This window comes from Echiichthys vipera, assembly GCF_963691815.1.
Source record: "Echiichthys vipera genome assembly, chromosome: 16".
Classification (NCBI taxonomy): Eukaryota; Metazoa; Chordata; class Actinopteri; order Perciformes; family Trachinidae; genus Echiichthys; species Echiichthys vipera.
Window position 1 is genome coordinate 17422990 of NC_139841.1, and position 21802 is coordinate 17444791.

At 40.9% G+C, this 21802-nt stretch overlaps 2 protein-coding genes across 4 annotated transcripts in view; both read left to right on the forward strand.

The window, feature by feature from the left end:
• pdlim5b (PDZ and LIM domain 5b) overlaps positions 1-4962 on the forward strand; it is a 39509-nt gene extending 34547 nt beyond the window's left edge. For all 3 annotated transcript variants that reach the window (XM_083930036.1, XM_083930038.1, XM_083930037.1), the window contains exons 9-13: positions 2052-2232; positions 2398-2578; positions 3026-3146; positions 3233-3348; positions 3454-4962. In XM_083930036.1, coding sequence (XP_083786162.1) covers positions 2052-2232; positions 2398-2578; positions 3026-3146; positions 3233-3348; positions 3454-3543 — 689 coding nt within the window. In that variant the 3' untranslated portion in view covers positions 3544-4962. The remainder of the gene's footprint in view (positions 1-2051; positions 2233-2397; positions 2579-3025; positions 3147-3232; positions 3349-3453) is intronic.
• A 7580-nt stretch (positions 4963-12542) lies between these two features.
• The window catches only part of bmpr1bb (bone morphogenetic protein receptor, type IBb), a 50642-nt gene continuing 41382 nt past the window's right edge, over positions 12543-21802 (forward strand). Inside the window, exon 1 of the mRNA XM_083929283.1 lies at positions 12543-12650. The gene's annotated coding sequence lies outside the window, so the exon portion shown is untranslated. The remainder of the gene's footprint in view (positions 12651-21802) is intronic.

Genomic DNA, 21802 nt, shown 5'->3' on the forward strand with positions numbered 1-21802 from the left:
AGATCCCCTTAGTTAAATAGATTGTGAAATTGAGAATTATATATTATTTCGTGTGTAAGCTGCTCTTTAAATCCAGCAATCCCTGCCATAAGACCTGGAGGTGGTCAGGGTAAATATTTGCTGAAAGGCATCAGTCAGGGATCATTATTAGCAATTAAGACACAAGTATGTACTCATACATGAACAGATGCACTATGTGCCCTAACGTATTTCCCTGGAGGCCTTTTTAAGAAATAGCTGATGAAAGGTGCCACATGGAGAGAGCTGGAGAGGCCACTGACAGTGAGTTCTGTGTTGGCTGTGTTATTTATCAGATTAACACATACTGGTACTTGAGTTCAAGTAAATAGACGGATATCTCATGGTAACCATGTGGAATTGCGTTGGTGGAATGTGACCTTTACATTTATGTTTTGGCACTTAAACTGCAAGTATAAGGCTGTATATTCAGACACAGTATGAGAAAAAAATGTTTTTTTTAAACATTAAAGCATGTTAACATGTTCTAATAGAAATCCAAAATACAAGTATGAACCTGACAATGAGCATCATATGGGACCTTTAAACTGTTGTAAATAACGGCTCCAATAAAATGCATATAGTTTGTCCTTCCCATTGCTCTCCATCCCACTGTCTCTCAGAGGCAGAATATAGACGTGCAGTTTTGCTCTGATTCAGCTTGTCTTCTCATGCAGACTTTCTTCCTCCTTATCTTCCATATACAGCAAGACAGCAATGACAGACCCACAAATGTCTGTTTCACTTTCTCTCTATTTAATGTGACTCAGCCCTAAATCTTTGCTTTTGCCAAAGGATTCGTTGAGAATATGTCACCCCGCTGGCAGCTTGTCACCATCCACCCCTGTGCCAGCTTCATTAACATTTGATGTGCTCATTCCTTTTTGCTATTTCCAGTTATAGGTAACAGTTATATTTTCTGTTAAAGTTTCCAAATGATTTAAGAATAAGCTCTAAATGCTGTCTCAAAGCCTTCTCCATAATATCACTAGTAAAGTTCCTGTGGAGAAATACAGAACATTAACATAATTGCACTAGAAGTAATCAATTTTTAAAATATTGACTCTATAAACTCCTCCCAGGTTGCTAAGCCCCCCCCCATATTCCCAGAATTCAGACAATATAGGGTTCTGTTCAAAGAGTGTTAGGCAATTTGGATGTTTTAGGCATAATTATGTTTGATAACGTCACTGGAAAGGAGCTAAATGTGTTTATATCAAGAGCAGCTCTTCAAATTAACCACAACAGAAATGTTATTTTACCCGATAATTTGTGATCTCAGAGATAATCTTCTTTGTATCTGCTATTTGGAGCCCATGATCTCTCCATCGCACTTACTCTCTATCTTTCTCTCTGTTAAATCCACTCCCACAGTTGTGTCACATCCCGGCTAGTGCAACCCTCTGTTTATTCAGTTTGTTTGCTCTCTGTTATGAAGAACTTTAGGGGGCACTTGTCGTTTGACCTCCCAAGTCTTTAATGACGGTGTTCTCTTTCAATGGTGTCTCTGTTCCCAATGTCTTTACCCTCGAGCACTCCCTCTGAGGGCAGACAGTACTGACCTCTGTCCTGGATGTGTCTTGGCACTGAGAGAGAGAGAGAGAGAAGGAAAATTGTGCATTCCCTCCATATGTTTTGAGATAAGAGGCGGGGGATTATTTTTCCAGGTGTCTCCTCTGACTCTGGGAATGTGTTGTTTCCCCTCACTGGGAAAATGTATCCCTTGTCTGGGCTGGGTGAGGTGGCTCTGTCTAACCCAGCTGTGTCATGCGTCAGGCATGGAGGCTAGAGATCATCAAATCATTCTCTATTCATTATCTGACAACACACACCTAAACAGTGGACATACAGTACGTTCTCCTGGAGTAATGGTATATAATAGTAGATCAGTGGAATAAAAGTATCATTATAAAAAACATTGTATTAGTCATTTGTTGTAGTGGATTGTTTATCAGTTTAAAAGGACATTTTGTCTTATCTAGTGTGCATTTTCCCATTTGAATACTGACACGTTATTTCCCCCGCTGGTTCAGGTTTTCCTAAAGGTGGAGCAGCTCCTTCATTTGGCAAAGTTACCAACCCTGCCCCCAAAGGTCCAGAACGCCCAACCCCACAGCCACATCCGCAGGACCTCAACTCTCTGGTGCAGCGGGCTGAGCACATCCCAGCCGGGAAACGCACCCCGATGTGCAACAAGTGCAACAATGTCATCAGGTAAGTAACAACAGAAAAACTGCATTTACAGTACAGAAACAAGTGTAAAATTCTGCACATGTTATACTGAGCAGAATGTTTGCTCTGCACAACTTAACTATAAAGGTAGATTTTTTTTATGTTTGAATCATTTTCCTCAAATCCTCTGCCCCTTATTCTCACCAGGGGTCCATTCCTCGTGGCCATGGGCATGTCATGGCACCCCGAGGAATTCAACTGTGCTCACTGTAAATCCACCCTGATAGACAATGGGTTTGTGGAGGAGAGGGGCCAGGTGTACTGCGAACGTTGCTACGAGCAGTTCTTCGCTCCCACCTGCGGCCGCTGCCAACAGAAGATTCTGGGGGTGAGTTACAAAGACTGAAAGGGAGATTGTTCTCTGCTTTTTAATGATAATGCTTGAATTTAACCATTAAAACAAATGCAACATATCTACATTATTGACTGTCATCTAAAGGATAATTATCATAAAAGAATATAATCTTACTCTTCTACTTTTGAGTCCTCATTTTACTGACATTAATGGATCATATGAGGACTTTATTATAATATTGACATTTTGATCACATTATTTAACCAGGATAAGTCTCATAGAGATAACATGTGATTGTAAACAGACATAAAATAGAAGAACAGACAGTACTGCTCAGGGAACGAAATATCAGCTTAAGCGCCGACTCTGGCACCAGGTCTTTCAAAATGGATTTAAAAGCATTCAAAGAAATCTTATCATCAATTGTTGAGCCACTTCAACAAGCAGTTCCACATTTGTTTTTCTGTGTTTTCTCTGCAGGAAGTGATGAATGCCTTGAAACAGACCTGGCATGTGTCCTGTTTTGTCTGTGTCGCCTGCCAACAGCCAATCAGGGGCAACACATTTCACATGGAGGATGGACAGCCATACTGTGAAAAAGGTACAATAGGAAGCCTGCAAGAGTAAATTAAACATTGTAAAGAAAACCCTGTGTGCAAACAGAATAACAGGCTGCTATTCACTCAGACTACTACAACCTGTTCGGGTCCAGCTGCCACGGCTGTGACTTCCCCATTGAGGCAGGGGACAAGTTCCTGGATGCTCTGGGATTCACCTGGCATGACACCTGCTTTGTGTGTGCGGTAGGTCCACGAGACAGTTTCATACACAGCAACAGCAATGGTTCAAATGTTGACAATATTGGGTTATAACAACACTGCTTTGTATAACTTTGGCTCTCTCCACAGGTCTGCTCTACTAGTCTGGAAGGTCAGGCGTTCTTCTCCAAAAAAGACAAGCCTTTGTGCAAGAAACATGCCCACTCTGTCAACATCTGACCTGCCCCCTCCCCCACCATGAATATTAAATGGAGAGGGCAATGGTGTCAGTTTACAGCAATTTATATTTCAGTCAGATGTTAAATATTTTCAGAATTAACATTGGGTCAGAGGTTCCACTTTAAACTTTATATTTGCTCTTATATTGTCGTATGTCAATACACAGTATCGCTTTATATTAAGATCCTTGTAATAAGCATTAGTTAACAGATAAGGACCTTATCAGTCCTTTAAAATATGCTTATTGACGTTATTATTTGTTAATAAGGCTATATAAGTGTTAGTAATAGCATTACAAACATATTTATTGTTTATTATATATAAATGATTATATAGATTATAAGACATTTATAAGCACTTTTAAGAAATGCATTGTTATGTATTTGTTACCTCTGCTTTTTGCAGCTATCTGATCAATGTATGCTTTATTGGGGTTAATAAAGATAAATTAACAATAAAAGTATCAAAAACACTTTAATACACATAATATTAATAAGCATCTCATGAGGCTGTAATTACCTACTAACTACACTTATCATTAGGATCTTAGTATAAAGCGTGGGTTTTTAATACTCACATGTTTGTGCTGAGCTTTTGATCTGTGTTGAAGGTGTGTTGAGCCCTTGATGGGAATTTTTGTTTCACACAGAATAGGATAGTTTACTGCAATAACCTACTGAGCCCCTCAGGGGTCACATATCAGAAAAACATACTGATGTGTAAAGGTATGGTATTAAAGCGAGGGAAATGTTAAGAACTTATTATTATTATTTAACATTAAGGGGGAAAAGTATTTATTATACTAAGTCAACATGCATTCTGGCAACAAAACACTTCTGGCCCTCGGAATAAAAATGGGAAATTTTAGTATTATGTTATTGTTTTTTTTAAAAATTGTTTTAAAGTAATGTGGTTTCCCAGAAAATGAAAGCACAAAAAACTGTATGTGTACAGCAGTGTGTAAATTACTCACTGCGCAGGTCAAGTTTCATTGTTGATGCATGAAAATGAATTGTATGTATATTTTGTTATGCCTATAGTTATGTGGCAAAAACATGCTGAATCCCCACATGAAACTGTACTTCATTCAAGTAGTTCATGGCATTAAAATGCATAGAATTTGAATTATTGTTCATTATTGTTCTTAAACATTGAGGAACTGAACCCTCTGCTAGCAGTGTTTCTACCATGTTCTACCCACCAGGACTTTGCCATGTTGAATTTGTTCTCACTAATAATGTTTTTGTTATGTCTGATGTCTGTGTTTTTTTGGAACACAAAACAATGCTAATATATATATTTCTGCTTTCCTTTGTCAAAAAAAACGTTGAAACTGTACATGTGCAAATGATTTTTCATTTTATTTTGTGCAGAAGTAAGCACATGTCTCCTTATTTTCATTTCAAATAAAATGCTTCAACATTGAATACCATAATCAAACTTCATATAGCCCTTTTTAACACACTATCTTAACCTATTGTTGCTGACGCTGAAAGAGCAACTCTTCCTCCTTGTTTATGTGATGTACACATGCATATTTTATGTGTTCAAGTGTATAGAAAGCACTGCAGCAAATAACTGATGAATCTATCTCGGTATGTGTATTATAAATCTGTAGATGTGAGTACATTTTCAGAGAAAGTTTAAGAGGCAGCCACCAGCATGAGCTTTACCTGCAGCAAGAGGGACAAGTACACACCTACACACCTACACAGGGACACACACACACACACACACACACACACACACACACACACACACACACACACACACACACACACACACACACACACACACACACACACACACACACAGGCATTCTTTCTTGTATGATAACAGTTCAATCAGGTTCAGTGCCATTATTTAGGAATGCCAGACAGCAGGGAAAAACAAATTCAATGTTTAGTGAATTGTGCTATTACGCGCCCGTGTTATTGGAGGAAATGAGGTGAGCATACTGACGTGCACTTCTCCAAGACGTCGGAGGTGGGAGCTGTGCGCGCGCAGGACGACGCGAGATTTAACCAGCTTCAAATAACGCGTGGAACATTTGGGGGAGAAAAAAAAAAAAAAAACTTCCGAAAAGACAGAGGCGCACATGCAAACAAAACAGAGCACGGCAGAGTTCTCATGCAGACACACTGCGGATCTTGTCGAGCTGTTGTTGAAGCGAAAAGGAGACGGGAAGGATACTTTGTCTTGAGCTGCAGAAGTAGGTCTTATGGTTGTAATTGTCAAGCTTTCCCCCACTGAAACCAGAGGGGTCCGGGGTTGTTTTTCTGTGCTGCTGGTGATTAGAATTCAACCAAGGTGTTTACTCTGCTGCATGCGCTAAATGTGATGCTGGCAGCAGCCGGGGAGCGATCAGCACTACTTCCGACAGTGTTATTGGTGGGGTCTATGATGGTGATGATGCAGTAATTGGTGTCATGATCGCCGCTCAGTACCGTAACGTCAGACCCGAGGGCGCTAAGATGAGATGCAGATGAGTTTACAGACATTTTGCATCATTTACATTGTGTTATTGAGTTGAAAATAGGCTGGTTAAAGTAGAAGAAGGTCTGTCCAGGTAAAATCATACATATGTATAGTTGGTGTTTTGTTATAATATGGTTGATAAAACAAATCGAACCATTTATTATTCACTAGCTGTTGTGAAGCTTTTAATCATATCACAAAATCTCCATCAGATACAGTTTGCCCAGTTGTCATGGAGTTTTAGATGTTTAGATTTTCATTTTCCTCGTTGGCTTAAAAGGGAAACATTTGGCTGAGTTGTAGGTTCACATTTAGTTTTGATGTATTTCTCAACATACCTCTGTCTGAAATACTGTTCAGCTCTGTCCCCTCCCGAAAAAGCCTAGTCTGCTCTGATTGGTCAGTGTTTCGGGTCCTCTACATCTTCACTTCAGCAATCTCTGCACTGTCATTGCAGCCGGGAATGACAGTGTAGCAGAACGTGCGTGCGTGCGTGCGTGCTATAGTTGTGACAACCGTACAGAAGTCCTGACGCTCATTTAAGAACAACGTTTCTAAATACGGGCCGTGTGCATTTCTCTGTGGATTGCACTTTTTTAATACTTTCAAAGTATTTATATAGCATTTCGACCTGCTTTATAATAAAACAAAGACATGGTAATCTCACTTTTTAACAATATGGCACCTTTTATTGAATCAATCCAAACTGGGCCCCGCCCATCTGCTGTTAAAGATCGCTGTATGTAGCATATATATGGACCCTGTGGTGAGATTGTTTTCTAGGTAAAGATTGAGCTTTAAACCTCAGCTTTGTGATATATCATGATTATTATACTCACTTGTTTTTTAGGATTAAGATTAACATTACATCAGTGTAGAGGGTGTTAAAAACATACAGTGCAGAAAAACCCACAGTGTGTGTGCGCTAATGTCTGGCAGCGAGCTAAAGACTCCATCTCAAGTCGGTGTATAGTGGCATGGTGTCAATGAAAATATTTGACTGGTGAATGCGTGGCATAAAACCTCTCTGTGCTCTGCAGTTGATCACAGCGCGTCAGTGAACCAGAGCTGATGTGTGGGACATCACTGAACTCCTAATGTTTACATCAGCATCGCATATTTCAGAGGGAGCCATGCACGCAACCAGCTGCACCTTATATAGGTCTGTGGTCTTGTCTCCCAATGCACCAACCACCCCTCTGACTCTTTATAGGACAGAGCAGCTCATTGAAGCTGAACTGAATGAGTGGTTCGGGGTAATATTAAAAACACACAGTGATCAACCACCACCCACTAACCAGTCCTTGCCCTGGCTGTTCCCCTGGCAGGAGTAGCGTCCATCATTAGGCTTACACGATGGGGCTGGCATGTCAAGTGACGGTGCATGGAGAGGCAGCACTTTGTGGGCTAGCACAGACTCACATGTTTCAGCTTGTTGGACTCTTTGGCACTGATGGCTAACAGAGAGTGTCAGTTATGTGAGTGAAACATACGTGTACGTTAGGCACAGTTTTTGTAGCAGAATTAAGGCAGGCCTGTGAGATGGAATCCTCCACGGAGCTCTGTATGCAGTATAATGTTGTTGACCGGTCCAGGAAAAATTAAGATCTGAAACTGAACAACACATTTGCGGGCTTCTAAATTGACTTTTATCCGTGGTTGATTGAAACCACCACAAATGGAAAAGTGAAGGATGATGAGACATCACACATTTCCAGAATACTGTATGTGGCTGGATTTGTATATGGCAAAAATCCTGAAACGCTCACTGCCTTACTAACATAAGAGAAGAATAAGATACTCTATTTATATACTTAGTTATTGCATTATGAGATTTTTAAGTAAATGTCATACATTGCCGTTGACAAGAAATCAAAACAAATAAGGTATATTTTAATATATCACAAATCACATGTTTAAATTAAAACATGTTTTGTAGGAGGACACCAGTAACTGCTGTCCATGTGAGCACACCTGCACACCCACCCAACACTTACGCACACATACACACACACTCAGTCATTCACTCTCTGGTGCACATAAACACAGTAAAACACTCATGATCTAGGTAGATACTGGCTTGAATCTGGGTTTGTCCACAGGGCTAAACTTAGAAAGCTGTGACCCCTCACCCCAGTTTCCTCCCTTATAATTACAGGAAACGAGTCCAGCCAATCAGAGCCGAGATATTTGGTGCATATTAACAAGCTCAATGGGAGCAGTATTTGAGGACTGGACAGGTAAAAACCAAGTATGGGGGAAGGCTAGAGAGTTTCCGAGATGTTAGTAATTTAGGAGCGCTGTGGTTTGTAGGAGATGTCTGTCTGAAAGCGGAAGAGAAGTAAAAGTTTTGATAGTATCACCTCACACTCCATCTTTAAGCGATCTGTCATATGTAATGTGAGCACAGTGACTGTCAGAGGGATGAAATTGTAGAGCTACAGTATATCAAGAGACAAACTGTCAGAGATTCAGTCCCAGGCAGACTTTTCAATAGCTTTTCCAGCTGCCAGGAAATTTCCTTTAGCTTCTTCTCCTCTACACACACACATTGATAGAGGAGCATCTCATATCAAGGCTTTCCGCAGGTATGGCTTTTCCATCTGTCATTCATTCACGGATTTCGGCCAGTCGTTGGCTATTCTTCCCACACACTACCACTCTGTGTTGTATCTCCTCGTGCACAGTCAAAAATGCCAAAGGAAAGAAAATTTTTCTTTAAATTTTCTATGAAACAACAGCACTGTCAACGTGATGCTGCCTGTGATGCAGGCCTATGCTTGAATTTGTTTCACACACAGGTCACATATTGTGAAAAGTGAGATTTCAGTGTCTTCTTTTTTATCATATCATATCATATATATATAAATATATATACATATAGATAAATAGAAAGTGATGCTGAGTGCACAGTTGCAGAAGACCCTGAAACGCTGACCAATCAGAGCAGACTGGGCTTTTTCAGGAGGGGACTCAAAGAGACAGGCGTTAAAACGGAGTGTTTCAAACAGAGGGTGAATACAGGTATATTCAGACAGATGATATGGGGATATAATGTGTTTTTAGAACATTAAAGCATGTAAACATGTTCTGATAGTAACCCAAAATAAAAGTATAAACCTGAAAGTGAGCATGTTATGGGACCTTTTAACCCAAGTTTGAATTTCAACCATGGGATAAACTGTTTACTGAACTTATTATGCCATTCCTCCTCTGGCTCCCATCAGCTAGGAAGTGCAGGCATAATGCAGAGCTGATCTTGTTCCACTTAGAATAATCTTCTTACCTGTAGGCTCCACTGGTTCTTTTAATTCAGCGACCAAGTTCAGATGCCCCACTCACTGTTTCATCTATAGTCACTGATGAGAGACAAATGCAGGCAACAGGAATTACTTCAAGCTGCAAGCTGCTCTGCTCTTTGCCTGGAAGGTCAGCGAACATGTGAGAGAAAGCCGACATCCTGTTGAGAGAGAGAGAAAGAGGGAGAGAGGGAGAGAGAGAGAGAGGGAGAGAGAGAGAGGGAGAGAGAGGAAGAGGGAGAGAGAGAGAGAGAGAGAGAGATAGGGAGATAGGGAGATAGAGAGAGAGAGAGAGAGAGAGAGAGAGAGAGAGAGAGAGAGAGAGAGAGAGAGAGAGAGAGAGAGAGAGAGAGAGAGAGAGAGAGAGAGAGAGAGAGAGAGAGAGAGAGAGAGAGAGAGAGAGAGAGAGAGAGAGAGAGAGAGAGAGAGAGAGAGAGAGAGAGAGAGAGAGAAAAATATCGAAGAACAGAAGAGAATAAGGGGTACTTTGCATGATTGGGTGAAAGTTAAAGTGGGGAAGTGACCTGAGCTTGAAATTTGGTCTCAGTCCCTTCACTTACAAATGGCAGACACATGAGCTCTTTCTAATAACTCTATTTTTTTTTCTTCCAGAGAAAGACAAGTGCTGGAGCTGTCTGCTGGGTACAATGACAGGATGCTTTCAGAAATCTTATGTTTGGATGGTGAGTCCAGCTGTCAGGAACTGTATATCAGTTGTTTCTCAACTTAATATAACATCCTTATGGTATAAGTTGAATGACAATTGAATGTCTGTAATTTCTTGATTGTAAAACTGAGACATATTGATACATGTTCAATATAAACTCCCAAATGTAATTTAGAGTGGTTCTCACTTCATGTTCCAAATCAATGACATGAAAAAAGTGAAATCCAAAGCTAAAAGCTGCATTGATCAGAATAGACTGGGCGTTGATTCTTCTGCAGTAGAGGTAGTATTGGACAGGGCTGATCGTGTGTTCTGATTGTAATGCCGTCTCCGCAGCCGTTTGCCTCCAAAGTGGCAAGCTAATTGACTTTCTGCTGAGCATGTGGAGGGCTATGTAAAATATACCGCACTGACTATAAAAGAATCCTGTTTCCTCCACTGAGGTATCAGGCTAGACACAGACTCCGTCTACTGACTGGAGTGCCGGAAATGAATGAGATCAAAATCTGATAGACTGTAGTAAATTTTAGAAACTCTCAGAAGCTTTTCACTCGACTAATTTACCGTAGCAGTGAAGGGCTTGAATGTCTGCTCATGCGTATGAAAGAGGAAACACCAACAATATCCAAGAAATTACTTTAGTCTTACAAAAATAATGAATACAATAAGTGCATTTATGTGGCATTTGGGCATTTTTGTCGAAATTTAAATGTAAAGAAAATTTAGCTGCATGCATTAAAGGTCCACTGAAAGTGCTACTACAGTGCAGTTACAGTCATTCCCTGGTGTGCAAATGTTGACCAATAAGTGCAGATTAGGCTTTTTCTGGAAGGGGGCTTAAAGAGTTGGGGCTGTCCTAGATTAAAGAAATACTGGTCGACTAACACTAAAACAATCAATTCGTTGATTTAATCGGCAGATCTGTAAAACTGGGTTTCTCAACAGAAAATCATGCAAAAGCCTCCCTTTAAATCTTGTGTTTACCACAGGTGTAATTAAGTCATACAGTGTTTAAAAAAGGGCACAAAAAATAACTAATCTACTAAAGAAATCTTAGTTTACACAGACTAAAACAACCTAATAGTGGACTAAAAAAACAGAGCATTTCAGATAGAGGGTGAATACACTCATATTCAGACAGACATTTGAGCATTCGGAAAAATTAAAGCATGTAACATGTTCTGGAATAAACCCACAATACAAGAATCTGCAAATGAGCATTATATGGGACCTTTTTCTTGCATTCAAGCACAAAGAAGTTCAAGGATACGCTGTTTGTTTTTGCGCCTTGATTTCAGCGGTTCATCGTTTAATTAGCATTCCTTTTACATTAAGCAATGAACCTGCCACTACAGGACCCATCATAATCAGCAAAATATGCTGACACAGTTGCAACCTAGAGGTTTGGTGTGCAGTCAGGAGCCGAACCCATGTGGATCTGTGAAAAACAGAGTTACTGTACCTAAGAGAGGACAATAGCAGCCTGTATATGTAGGGAGAGGCTTGCTCGGACTCCTTCTGTGACAGTGACCTCCTGGCCGGAAAGTAAAGAGGGCCGAGGCCAAGCACCGGTTTGAGTTGGAGAGTAACTCACACCCGGAAAGAATGTCAAGAATCTGTGTGTTAAAGTTCACACTGTAACACCATCTGCGGCTGGATCCTGGCAAATAAAAGACAGCTGTGTGTGAGTCAGTATCTGTATGCGCATACATGTGAAAAACAGAAGATAGAGACAGAAAAAGAGTATTATGCAAATATTGTTACTGCATTTGAAGGTCAGTGGTTGCCTTTTCTATGCATATGTTTCAAAAACTTGTGTTCGCATATCAAATATTACAGCGTGTACAGCCTCTCTCATTCTCAGGTACACACACGTCTGACAGCAGGCAGGATGTCAGCTCATAATTATGCCTTAGCTTAGGAGTTTTATTAAGAAAAGACAGGTCAGCGAGACCACCCAGAATCGCTACAAATCACCTGTTTCAGCTGAAAGGGAAAGTCTGGGATTCAACACTCTTTGCCGTGTTAGTTCAGCACGGTGCCCAGCTGTGACTCGGTGTGTTATTTCCCTGATCCAATATTGGCTCAAAGTTACCAGAGTATGCTTTGTGACACTCGCTCAAAGTTCATAATTCCTTTATATCTGCGTGAAGAAGGGGTTCTTCTGTGTCTCAAAACATATTAACGTGATCTCCCCCTGTGGTTTGATCTTTCAACGGACCAATCTAAAAAAGCTTTGTTCTGAGTTCTTGCACGTCTGCTCCGCCGTAGACCCTGTTCTGCACCCTATCTGATTCCGCTATTGAACCTCACGCTTGTCCGCTAAATTACAAGTGACGGCAAGTGCCACTCAGGCTGCGAGAGGAGATGGAGAAACAGATGAAGTCAATTTCTGTCTTGTTCGTGTTTTTCCTGTTGCTCAGCCCTGTGTTTCTGATGACAGATTGTGTAATTGGTTTCATATGCACTCTCATTTTTTTTCTCCCCCCACCATAGATTCAGGAGAGGGCAGAGGGCATTTAGAGTCGTACCTGTGAGGCAGTCTGCGGGGAGATGTGCTGACATCAGACATCTTTGCATTTTGAACCCGGAAGTTAGAAGCGGATGAGGAGGATGCTGCAGTGACGATTCAGACAGAGCCCTGTTTGCATAGATCATATCAGGTGAGTTCACCCTGTGGTTGTCGTCTCTTATCAACACGACGTTAATCTCTTAATTAAAGACTCAGGCACATCCTGGAACAAGCAGAACAGAAAGGAATATGTGGAGTATTAGAGCAGTGTTTCCTCAGCCGTTTATACAGTGAAATCATATGTTCATTTGTGATATTTGCCTCCCAATGGCAAACTGCTCACACACATACACAAAATACTACATCACATCGTAACACACACACATCGTCAGGTTTTAATATCGTTTGTAGGATCAGGGTGCCGTGACAGGTGACAAACTCATGTCAACGCTTCAGGACAAAGACTTAAACCTTGGATTAGCTAAATTACTATTGCAAACAAAAAGTGACTCATGTTACTGTAGCTTGCATGTCAGTTTGCAGTAGTTGTCAAGCCATATTTGCTGTATATATATATTTACCACATCCCTGGTGGGTATTTCGACTTTTCACAGCTGTTGTTCTTTGTTGGAGGAGTGTAGTGTTTTGGCACGAATTGTCATGATTTTCCAGGTTTTTCCCTAGTGATATTTTGAATGTTTTTTGACCTGTTCTCCTGGAGTTCGGTCAGAGATAATTTGTCGTCTTTGGAGCTCTATTAGGTGTCTTGTGTTACTTTGAAAATATCAAAGTGCAGACGGTTGAACCTCTTTTTATAGCTATAAACACTGGTACAGCAATTTGTGATTAACCTCTTACCATTCTGCTCCTGCTTTTACAGGGGTCGGGGTGGGGGGTGGGCAGGGGATGTTCCTGGGCAGAGGAATGGGCAACACAAAGAAGTTGTGTACCACATCTAGAAGCTGGGAGCCTGAATATACATTCAAGAGTCAGCTCAGCACTGTGTGACAAACTGTTCTAGTATAAATAAGAAATAAAACTTGACTGATTCATTAATTCAAATAAATTGCCAAACCAAGTGTATCAGGGCTTAGAACATTATAGACATATATGATGGCCATTCACATACTCATCCATGTCTCACACTGTAAGTTATAGTTATACCATTTGTTTTGCTAAATCCATCTATTTTTTTTTTTTACGACTGACTAATTGATAAAAAAAGAAAATGTTCAAAAGGAGGTGCACTATAAAACAACCCTTGACATTTGGAGATTTCTATACGTACGATTGAATGATGAGCATTGTTCTGTTCTGGAAACTGCTTAGAAACCCCCTTTTTGTCAGTATATCTAGGTAAGCCATACACTTCTCAATGCTCTCGGTCTCTAGTTTGTGGTTGTAAATAATCATGAGGCTGTGATTATCTTAGAGGTTACAACAGCACATTTTATATAGTGATGTCAAGTTTCAAAGAATGTCTCACTACAATGAAATGGCCACTATGGGGACTAACATTATCCCACATGACTACAATTGGGCTCATCCACAAGAGTCTCAGCTTTCCAGTTAGACCAATTTATGCAATTCCGAGACTCTCTGGGACCCCATTATGCAGAAATATTCAAATTCACCATTTTAGAAAAAGTCAAACATTTGCACTGCATGAGACTTCCTTGCTTCTGAAGGCTCGGTCAGTACTGTAGCGATGTATTATTTCATATATGACTCATAAAAACATTTATGTATGCCTTCATATTGATTCGTAACTCTGTTAATAGGTGTGTGACATTACAGTCTAAACAAAGACTTCATCCAGACATTTTGCTGCTTTTCAAATCAACTTTAAGGGCGGGAAACGAGTGAGCCGCATAGATCACTCATTTGTCCTTTATCTTTAGTTATTGTTTCTGTATAGCCTGAGAAGAGACCAGCCTCTCTTCTTTACTTTCCAAATTCTGGCCTCTTCAGTGGCTCCCAGAGCTTTACCTCGAGGAGAGGCTGGATCGGATTACAATGAAAAGAAAGAAAGAAAGAGAAAGAGAGTAGCAGCTAGCTAACCTGCTACAGCCTGGATTGTTATTGCAGGTGTTCGAGAGCAGAAACAGCTGTTAATTACCTCTATATAGCCGCACACGTTTAGCTGCAGTCACACATGAATGGCCTCATGCAAGTGCATGTTGGCATGCCAGAACACACAGATTAGGATTTAAGGATCAGAAGACAGTTTCAGGGGATGAAATGCTTTCTTGGTTTATAGAATTCTCCGGTTGAATATTCATATTTGCTTTGGGCTTTCTTGCTACATTTATTTGAGGGAGGCTTAGTCTGTTTCATTCTCACAACCAGAAGCAGTCAACCACACAGTCTCCACGAAGCATTGGAAATGTATAATCTGGAACATTTGCTTTATTTGTGCTGTTTAAAAGACTGTGTTTGTGAGTGTGTGGGAAATCAGTCCGTAAAAATTCTGTTTAATTGTTGTGTATCAAATTTATATTATTTGTCGCTGTAATTAGGGGTCAGCTACATAAGACTTCCAAGCGACAACCACTGGCGCTGGAAAAAAAAAAAGCCAAGATGGAAGTTCCAAAAGCTGCAGTTCCCGAAAAGACCACTTGAGGCTGACTCCAAAAGTGAGTCATCTCCATAGAGCCCCATATTAAAATGCCCAAATTTAAAGCAGAAATAAAAACATTTACAGCCTGGTAAAAAAAAACAATGTTGGTCTCTGTAGCTAATTTCAGGGCAGTTATATGAAGGGTGACTTTTTATGCTGTCAGGCTCTACCAAGATGGCGACGGCAGGAGCCACCGGGAGCCACCCACATGGAGCTTAATTTTGGTTCTTCAGAGACCTATGGGTGTCGTCATGGAGACTATGCCCATATTTTATACAGTCTATGAGATTTGCCTACACTACTGGCAACCAAGTTGATTCTTAGCTCCTGACTGGAAGCTTTCAAGTAGCATTACACAAAATAATCACAATTTATGTACATAATTCAGGTTATTTATTGGATTTCCTCAGAAATATTCACAATTTATTTAGTTATATAGTTAAAGCCCACAGTTGCAGTGAATTAGATTGCAGACAGATGAGCATGTTGAATTCTGTCTGTCTGTTTGCCATTTAATCAGCATTGGGCGAGTATCAGACTAACGTAAGCTTCCCGACTGGAGTGTACATTCCTGGTTTAGCTCACATCTGTCTCTCTGACTCCGCTTGTCAACACACATCGATCACATCATCGTATGCCGAAACGGCACAGAGAGAGTGATGAGTATTCACTGTCAGTCATTTCAATTTGAGGGAAAAAAGCTAAATGGGTAGCTGTTAAATTGATTGACTGGGTTGTACGTAAAACTAATTTATGTTCACATTAATTAGGTCAATAATATTCCATCTGCATCTCAAGTCAACTACATTAGTTTTCTTTTAAAACAGCCCTTTATCACAAGCAAGTCTCTGTTTTAGAGTTTGTGTTCACTCCCTAAAATTTTATGAGGTGTGTATGTTTGTGTGGCTGTGCTCAGATTTGTGTTGGTGAACAGCTGCTCCTCTCCCCTTCCCCACCTGTGTAACACCATTTTGAACAACACAACAGTAGTTCTCTTGTACTTCTCGTAAATATCAAGTTTAATTAATGATCGCACCGGATTGGAGCATGTGACACTCACTGGCAAGAATTTGGAAGATAAGCAACTATTGTCTTGAGTGCCAACATCTTGTGGCTTTAATGGTTTCCTGATTCAAATTTGAGCTGAATAGGTCTGATTTAAACACACATACAGACAGTTTTTCTACATTCAAGAACTGTTTTCTGCTTCTGGACACAAAGTGGTCAAGATGGTGGGTGTTCTCTGCTCTTTTAAAAAATGTGTTTGTTTTACTTTTTGAAAGTGCTGCAAATTAAGCATTGACTAAGCTTGGGTGGACTGTTCCATGGGAGTACACGTGGGTGAGAGGGAAGGGAGGAAGAAGGAAGCTGAGAGAAAAACCCCAAATGTGAAAATGGCTGGAACTCCGAGGGTTTTCAAAACACAACTCAAGATTTCATTACACATACCTGGACAACTGAGGGCATGGAAAAACCCTTCCCTGTGTGTGCACATGTGTACGCGCACACACATGCATGCACTCAATAGCTGGGTTGGTCAGAGAAATAATACGAATAATGTAAACTAAATAGAGCAGAGACGAGTCCCAGCCAACAGAGCCACACGTGTCGGCGGCTTCAGAAATATGCAGAACCCCCGGTCATCAATCACAGACAGGAGGCCCTCAGTCGCGTTGACAGGCATGGACAGAGAGGGGCGTGGAGTTTTTTGGACGCTCTCTGTGTGTGGACGGGCCGGTGGCGGCTGTGTTCCCAGACCCGACTTCAGCTTCTTGAGTCAGGTTTGATTGGGACTTATCCAAGGCGTTCAAGACTGACTAATATTGAGGCATCGCATCAAACCAACGTCAACAGAGTAAAGCAAGTAGCTGTCACTTGTCAATAAGGCCTGTTGGCAATGTCCACGTAGGTCCTCCTCAGTGTTGTTTTATGAGGTTTCGTTGTTGGTGTAAGCTGCGGAACATGAAAACCACCCATGTGTGTGTTGTGGGAATATTCTCATGGTGGCTTGACAGTTTACTGGTAACATTATAACTGCAGGCAGGTAATTGGCCAAAACCAAGCAAAACAGACAGACAATCCTGAGGAGCCAAGCTGGAGTTTAGTCCCTAAAAACTGAACCTTCTCCAGGGTTGGAAAGGACTAGGAGGGGTCAAGGGATAGAAGGAGGGGGTTAGGGCAAAGACAAACCCCCAAGGGTTTCTGCAAAGAGATTTAACTTTGTCTGCGTAAACATGTCTGGAATGACAAACTCAATGTGCGTGCGTGTATCAAGTGTACTACATGTGAAGCGTGTGTCAAGTGTACTGCATGTGAAGCCTACTGTGTGTATGGATCTGGGAAAGGGAAGAGGAGTGAATAGTTGAGATACAAGAATGTTGTTCATTTTCTTTAGTCTAGTGGCTCTCAACTTGGTGGTCGAGACCTCTCAGGGGGGTTATGAAGTAGGCTTTGAAGATAGCGGAATGCTTTCCTGCTTTTACACTTGAATAATAGAAATACATTAAATGAATCAAGTATTCATAAGGTTTGTTTGTGTGACCATTTGATTGATAATCCTGAGTCTGTGCTGCCGAGCAGTAATTGCTGAGGTCCCCCTTCACAATACATAAAAAGTTCACGTAGAATACATTGCCACATATTGCAATTGTCATAGTGTAAAACACGCCAACACATGTCTGTGTGCACACATTGGAGTGGAAGACTCAAATGGCCGAAGATACGTTACAACACTGCTAATACACCATTTTAGAACAGGAGAAAATAACTTTAAAATACATAAATTTATACTGCATATACTAAAAACTGCATGGGATTAGCATAAAGTGAGCATGTCTGTAAAAGGAAGACTGGTGGGTACCTATAGAACCCATTTTCATTCAGATATCTTGAAATGAGAGGTCAAGGAGCCCCAAAGTCTTAATGCTAAGCAAAGCTAATAGTCTCTTGGCTCTAGCTTCATGTTTAAAATACAGACATGAAAGTGTTAATGATCCTCTCAACTACCCCTCAGCAAGAAAAATAATCTGGGTTTTATCCAAACTGTAAGTATTACTTAAATCATGTTATAATTTAATTTATTGGCGTGCATAAAAGTGCAACCACCATCCGTCATAAATCCGACTTTTGGGAAGACTTTAAAAATACAGTTCTTGATCTGCTCTGGATCTATTGTTTCAGTTGATGTTACTGCAGAAACCCAAGCAGGCCATAATTCTCTCATCCACAGACAAAAGCAAATACTGTGGACCCAGTACAAACAGAGTTTATCATCATCCTGATGTTCTCAACCCTCCTGTGAGTTGAATGGATGTCTCACTGCATCCAATCGTTTCTTCACCCACTGTCTGTCTATATTAGACACAGGGTGACATGACAGCTGTGTCTGTGCCTCGTCTTGGTCCATGTTTGCATGCATAAGGATGCATGTGTGCCTTTGCAATAGATCTGGCATGGCAAATTAATGTTATGTGGCTTGTTTGACTGACTACGCTGTCTCCCTGCTCCAGTCTCTGATCCTGACATTGGACCCAAAAGGGGAATCATCACCAAAGAATTTGGCAGGCTTTGATCCCAGGGCTATCCAGTGAGGGTGCAGGGTTAATGCACTGTGTGAAGAGGAAAACATGACACACTCGTCTTACTGAAGAATGGGTTATGTGTGACGTAAAATTTATCATCTAGACGGTGGAGTGCAAGTGTTTCCTTGGCGGTCAGGAAACTGTGAAATTGCATTTAGTGGTCAATTGTCAAACAATAGCAAGTTTCCTGCTGTGAAACACAAAGAACAAATGAACAATTATGACTTCATCTTGAAGGACAAGAAGCACAGATGACTGTCATAAACAAACAGGATCCATAATGAGTCTGTAATTACTCTCCATGACTGTTTACATTCTTTCCACAGAGCCTTCAGATAGAAGCTCAACAGATCATAAGAGAGTCAAAACTGCTGATCGTCATGCGCTAAAAGATGATAAACATACTGCAAAAGATTGTTCTTACACTGGTGATACTTAACCCACTTCTCATTCAGCCTAAAGCATTTCAGAAAGTAGTCAGTATCCAAAATGTTCACCGCGCAGCATCCTGGCATTAATGATGAACATATGTTAAGAGAGAATGAAGGATCACGGTTACATTTCAAAGCTCATTTTGGGTTGTCCTGTCAGGATCGCTCTGCTACGCCTGCTCTATAGTTCACTATTTTATATTTCAGCATAAGGCTTTTAGTTAAAGGTCCTATGATGTACAATGTATTTATTTATAAATTAATTATTATAAACCATGTTGAGGTGATGTTTAAATACGGTGAAAGTATGACTGCCAGTTGGAAGATGTGGCGGCTATAGAACAGTTGTTGAGTCAACGAATAGTCAAGTTGCTGATTTTACTTAAACCTAAAAACCTAATTGATCAATGGTCACATACAAGCGTTAGCACAACACAGCGAAATTTGACATCTGCAGCTAACCCACCATAAGGAGCAGTGGGCTGCTGAAAATCGTCAGTGTCTCGCAGTAGAAATTAAAGTGAAGGCTGCAGAATGGCAGCAGAAATGACCAAAGAGCTGCATGATAAGAACAGCAGTATCAAAGCAGCCAGTTGCAGCACAGCAAAATATCAAAAAACATAATTTGGCTTTGTATGAACTGATGACACCTGTGTTGTAATACCCATTGAGCTGATAGGAATAGTAGAGTGGAATATTTAAGGCTCCAGGGTTTTCATATCAGCCCTGCACAGCAGCACTAAGATAAAACTGAGCAGGAACAGAAGTCCTCTATAAGGACCTGTAGAGTGGGAGGAAATGACCATCCATCTTACATAGCACTTGATGACATGTTTGACCCTGTGTCCTCTCTCTCTCCACACACACACACACGCACACGCACACGCACACGCACACGTACACGCACACACACACACACACACAGTGCTGGTAGTCTGGCTGCCTGTGCTTCACCTCAGATCACATTGTTTCCTCATTTACTGCCATTTATCACTTCATCTCATCGTGCTTTAACCTGTATTTTCCATTAACTTTTTCACCTTAATAAACTATACTAAGTATAGTTCAGTTACAAAATGTAATAAATTGACCACTGACTGACAATGAGATCATTTGATAAATGTAAACGTTTCTCCAATATGGCAGGTACTGGCATCACTTGATGTGTCTTTCATAGGAACCGTCAATCTCCATTCCCTCCCAAGTCCACTCCTCTGTAGCTTAGCAAACACTTTTATCTCCCTATTTGAAACAAGCAAGGTTAATAGAGAATATGGTAAGCATTAAGAATAACAAGCTTTTTTTAGGATAGGCTGTCAGGTGCCATAAAACCAAAATTTTGAAGCATTGGGATTTTACTTATTGGCTCCTCCCCTGTAGTTGAAGCTGAATTTATCAGTGAAAACACAAGTTCATACAGTACGTCAAATGTAGAATCCTTATCAATTCAACTTTCCTCTCACAAACCTCTCCAGCGAAGACTCTCTCCTAACACATGCAACGTACTTTATCGGCGAGCCTCATAATCCAGCGCAGCTGCTCAACTGTAAATACAATTAACCCCAGTAATTGTGTGATGTTGACTTTGGATTTTGTACACTTTCTCACCGACTGCCGGTAGCCCGTGCTCTCTGAGGATGACATCATGGGGTTTCAGGTTGCCTGCTGTGGCTTCGGTTTCCCATGGGGTCGAGGGGGAGCCTGAGCGTAGACCTGGAGAGCAGATCCATGCTGCGAATAGACACTCATTCTCTCTGCTCAGAGGCATACAAACACAGTCGACTGACCTCTCGGCCACCTCGCTGTGAGCTCAGAGTTTGTTATGGGCTCAGTTATGAGGTGTTGACAGATGAGGCAGATGTGTGTTCCTCTCTTGTAGATAGTGTTATTTTCAAAGTTGAAAAGCTCTGGAATTAGCTGAGTAAAGAGAATAATTTTGCTTCACAGTAAGGTGGTGGGAGGTTTTGTATGTTTAAGAAGCTTCTGTTGTCAATTAAGAAATACTGTTTTGTCTATGATTGTTCCTAATTGTGTGTTTTATTCGGGGGTATGCAGTGAGTGTGGGCCTGCTCACATTTTTATTTCCCATTGTTTTCAGAAGGGGGGGGGGTCATAATTCCCTCTGGAGGACGATGAGGTTACCGTTTTCAGTGTGATATTTGCGATGAAAATGCAGTGACCAGAGTTACATCGGGCCAGTATGTTTTTATCTTAGTGATTCAGAAACCAGCCAGAAACAAAGGACAATGCCCACGTTTGTTTTGTGACCATTAAAAAGAAAAAAGACAATGAGGCAGGAGTTATTTGCACAGGATCTATTTCTTTTAACACAACCAGTATCATGTAAAATATAAATAAGAGACCATATAGATTATTGTTGATTGGTCTCAAAGATTTTTTTTGCCAAGCAGCACTTGACCATGCACTCCGTAAGTGTCAATCATTCTGTCAATCCTCTGTTTAAGTTATTTAAAGTCACTGGAGCCGGCAAAGTCAACCTCTTCCACTGTGATGTCAAATAAGCAATGTGGCTCAGCTTTCCTCTGTTTTATTTTCCCACTCCCTGCATGGTCACACCTGGGGTTGGTAGCCACTGGATCAGCTTTGAACACCCCCACTTACACGCACACACGCACACAAGCACAGACACACAGACACAGACACACACAGA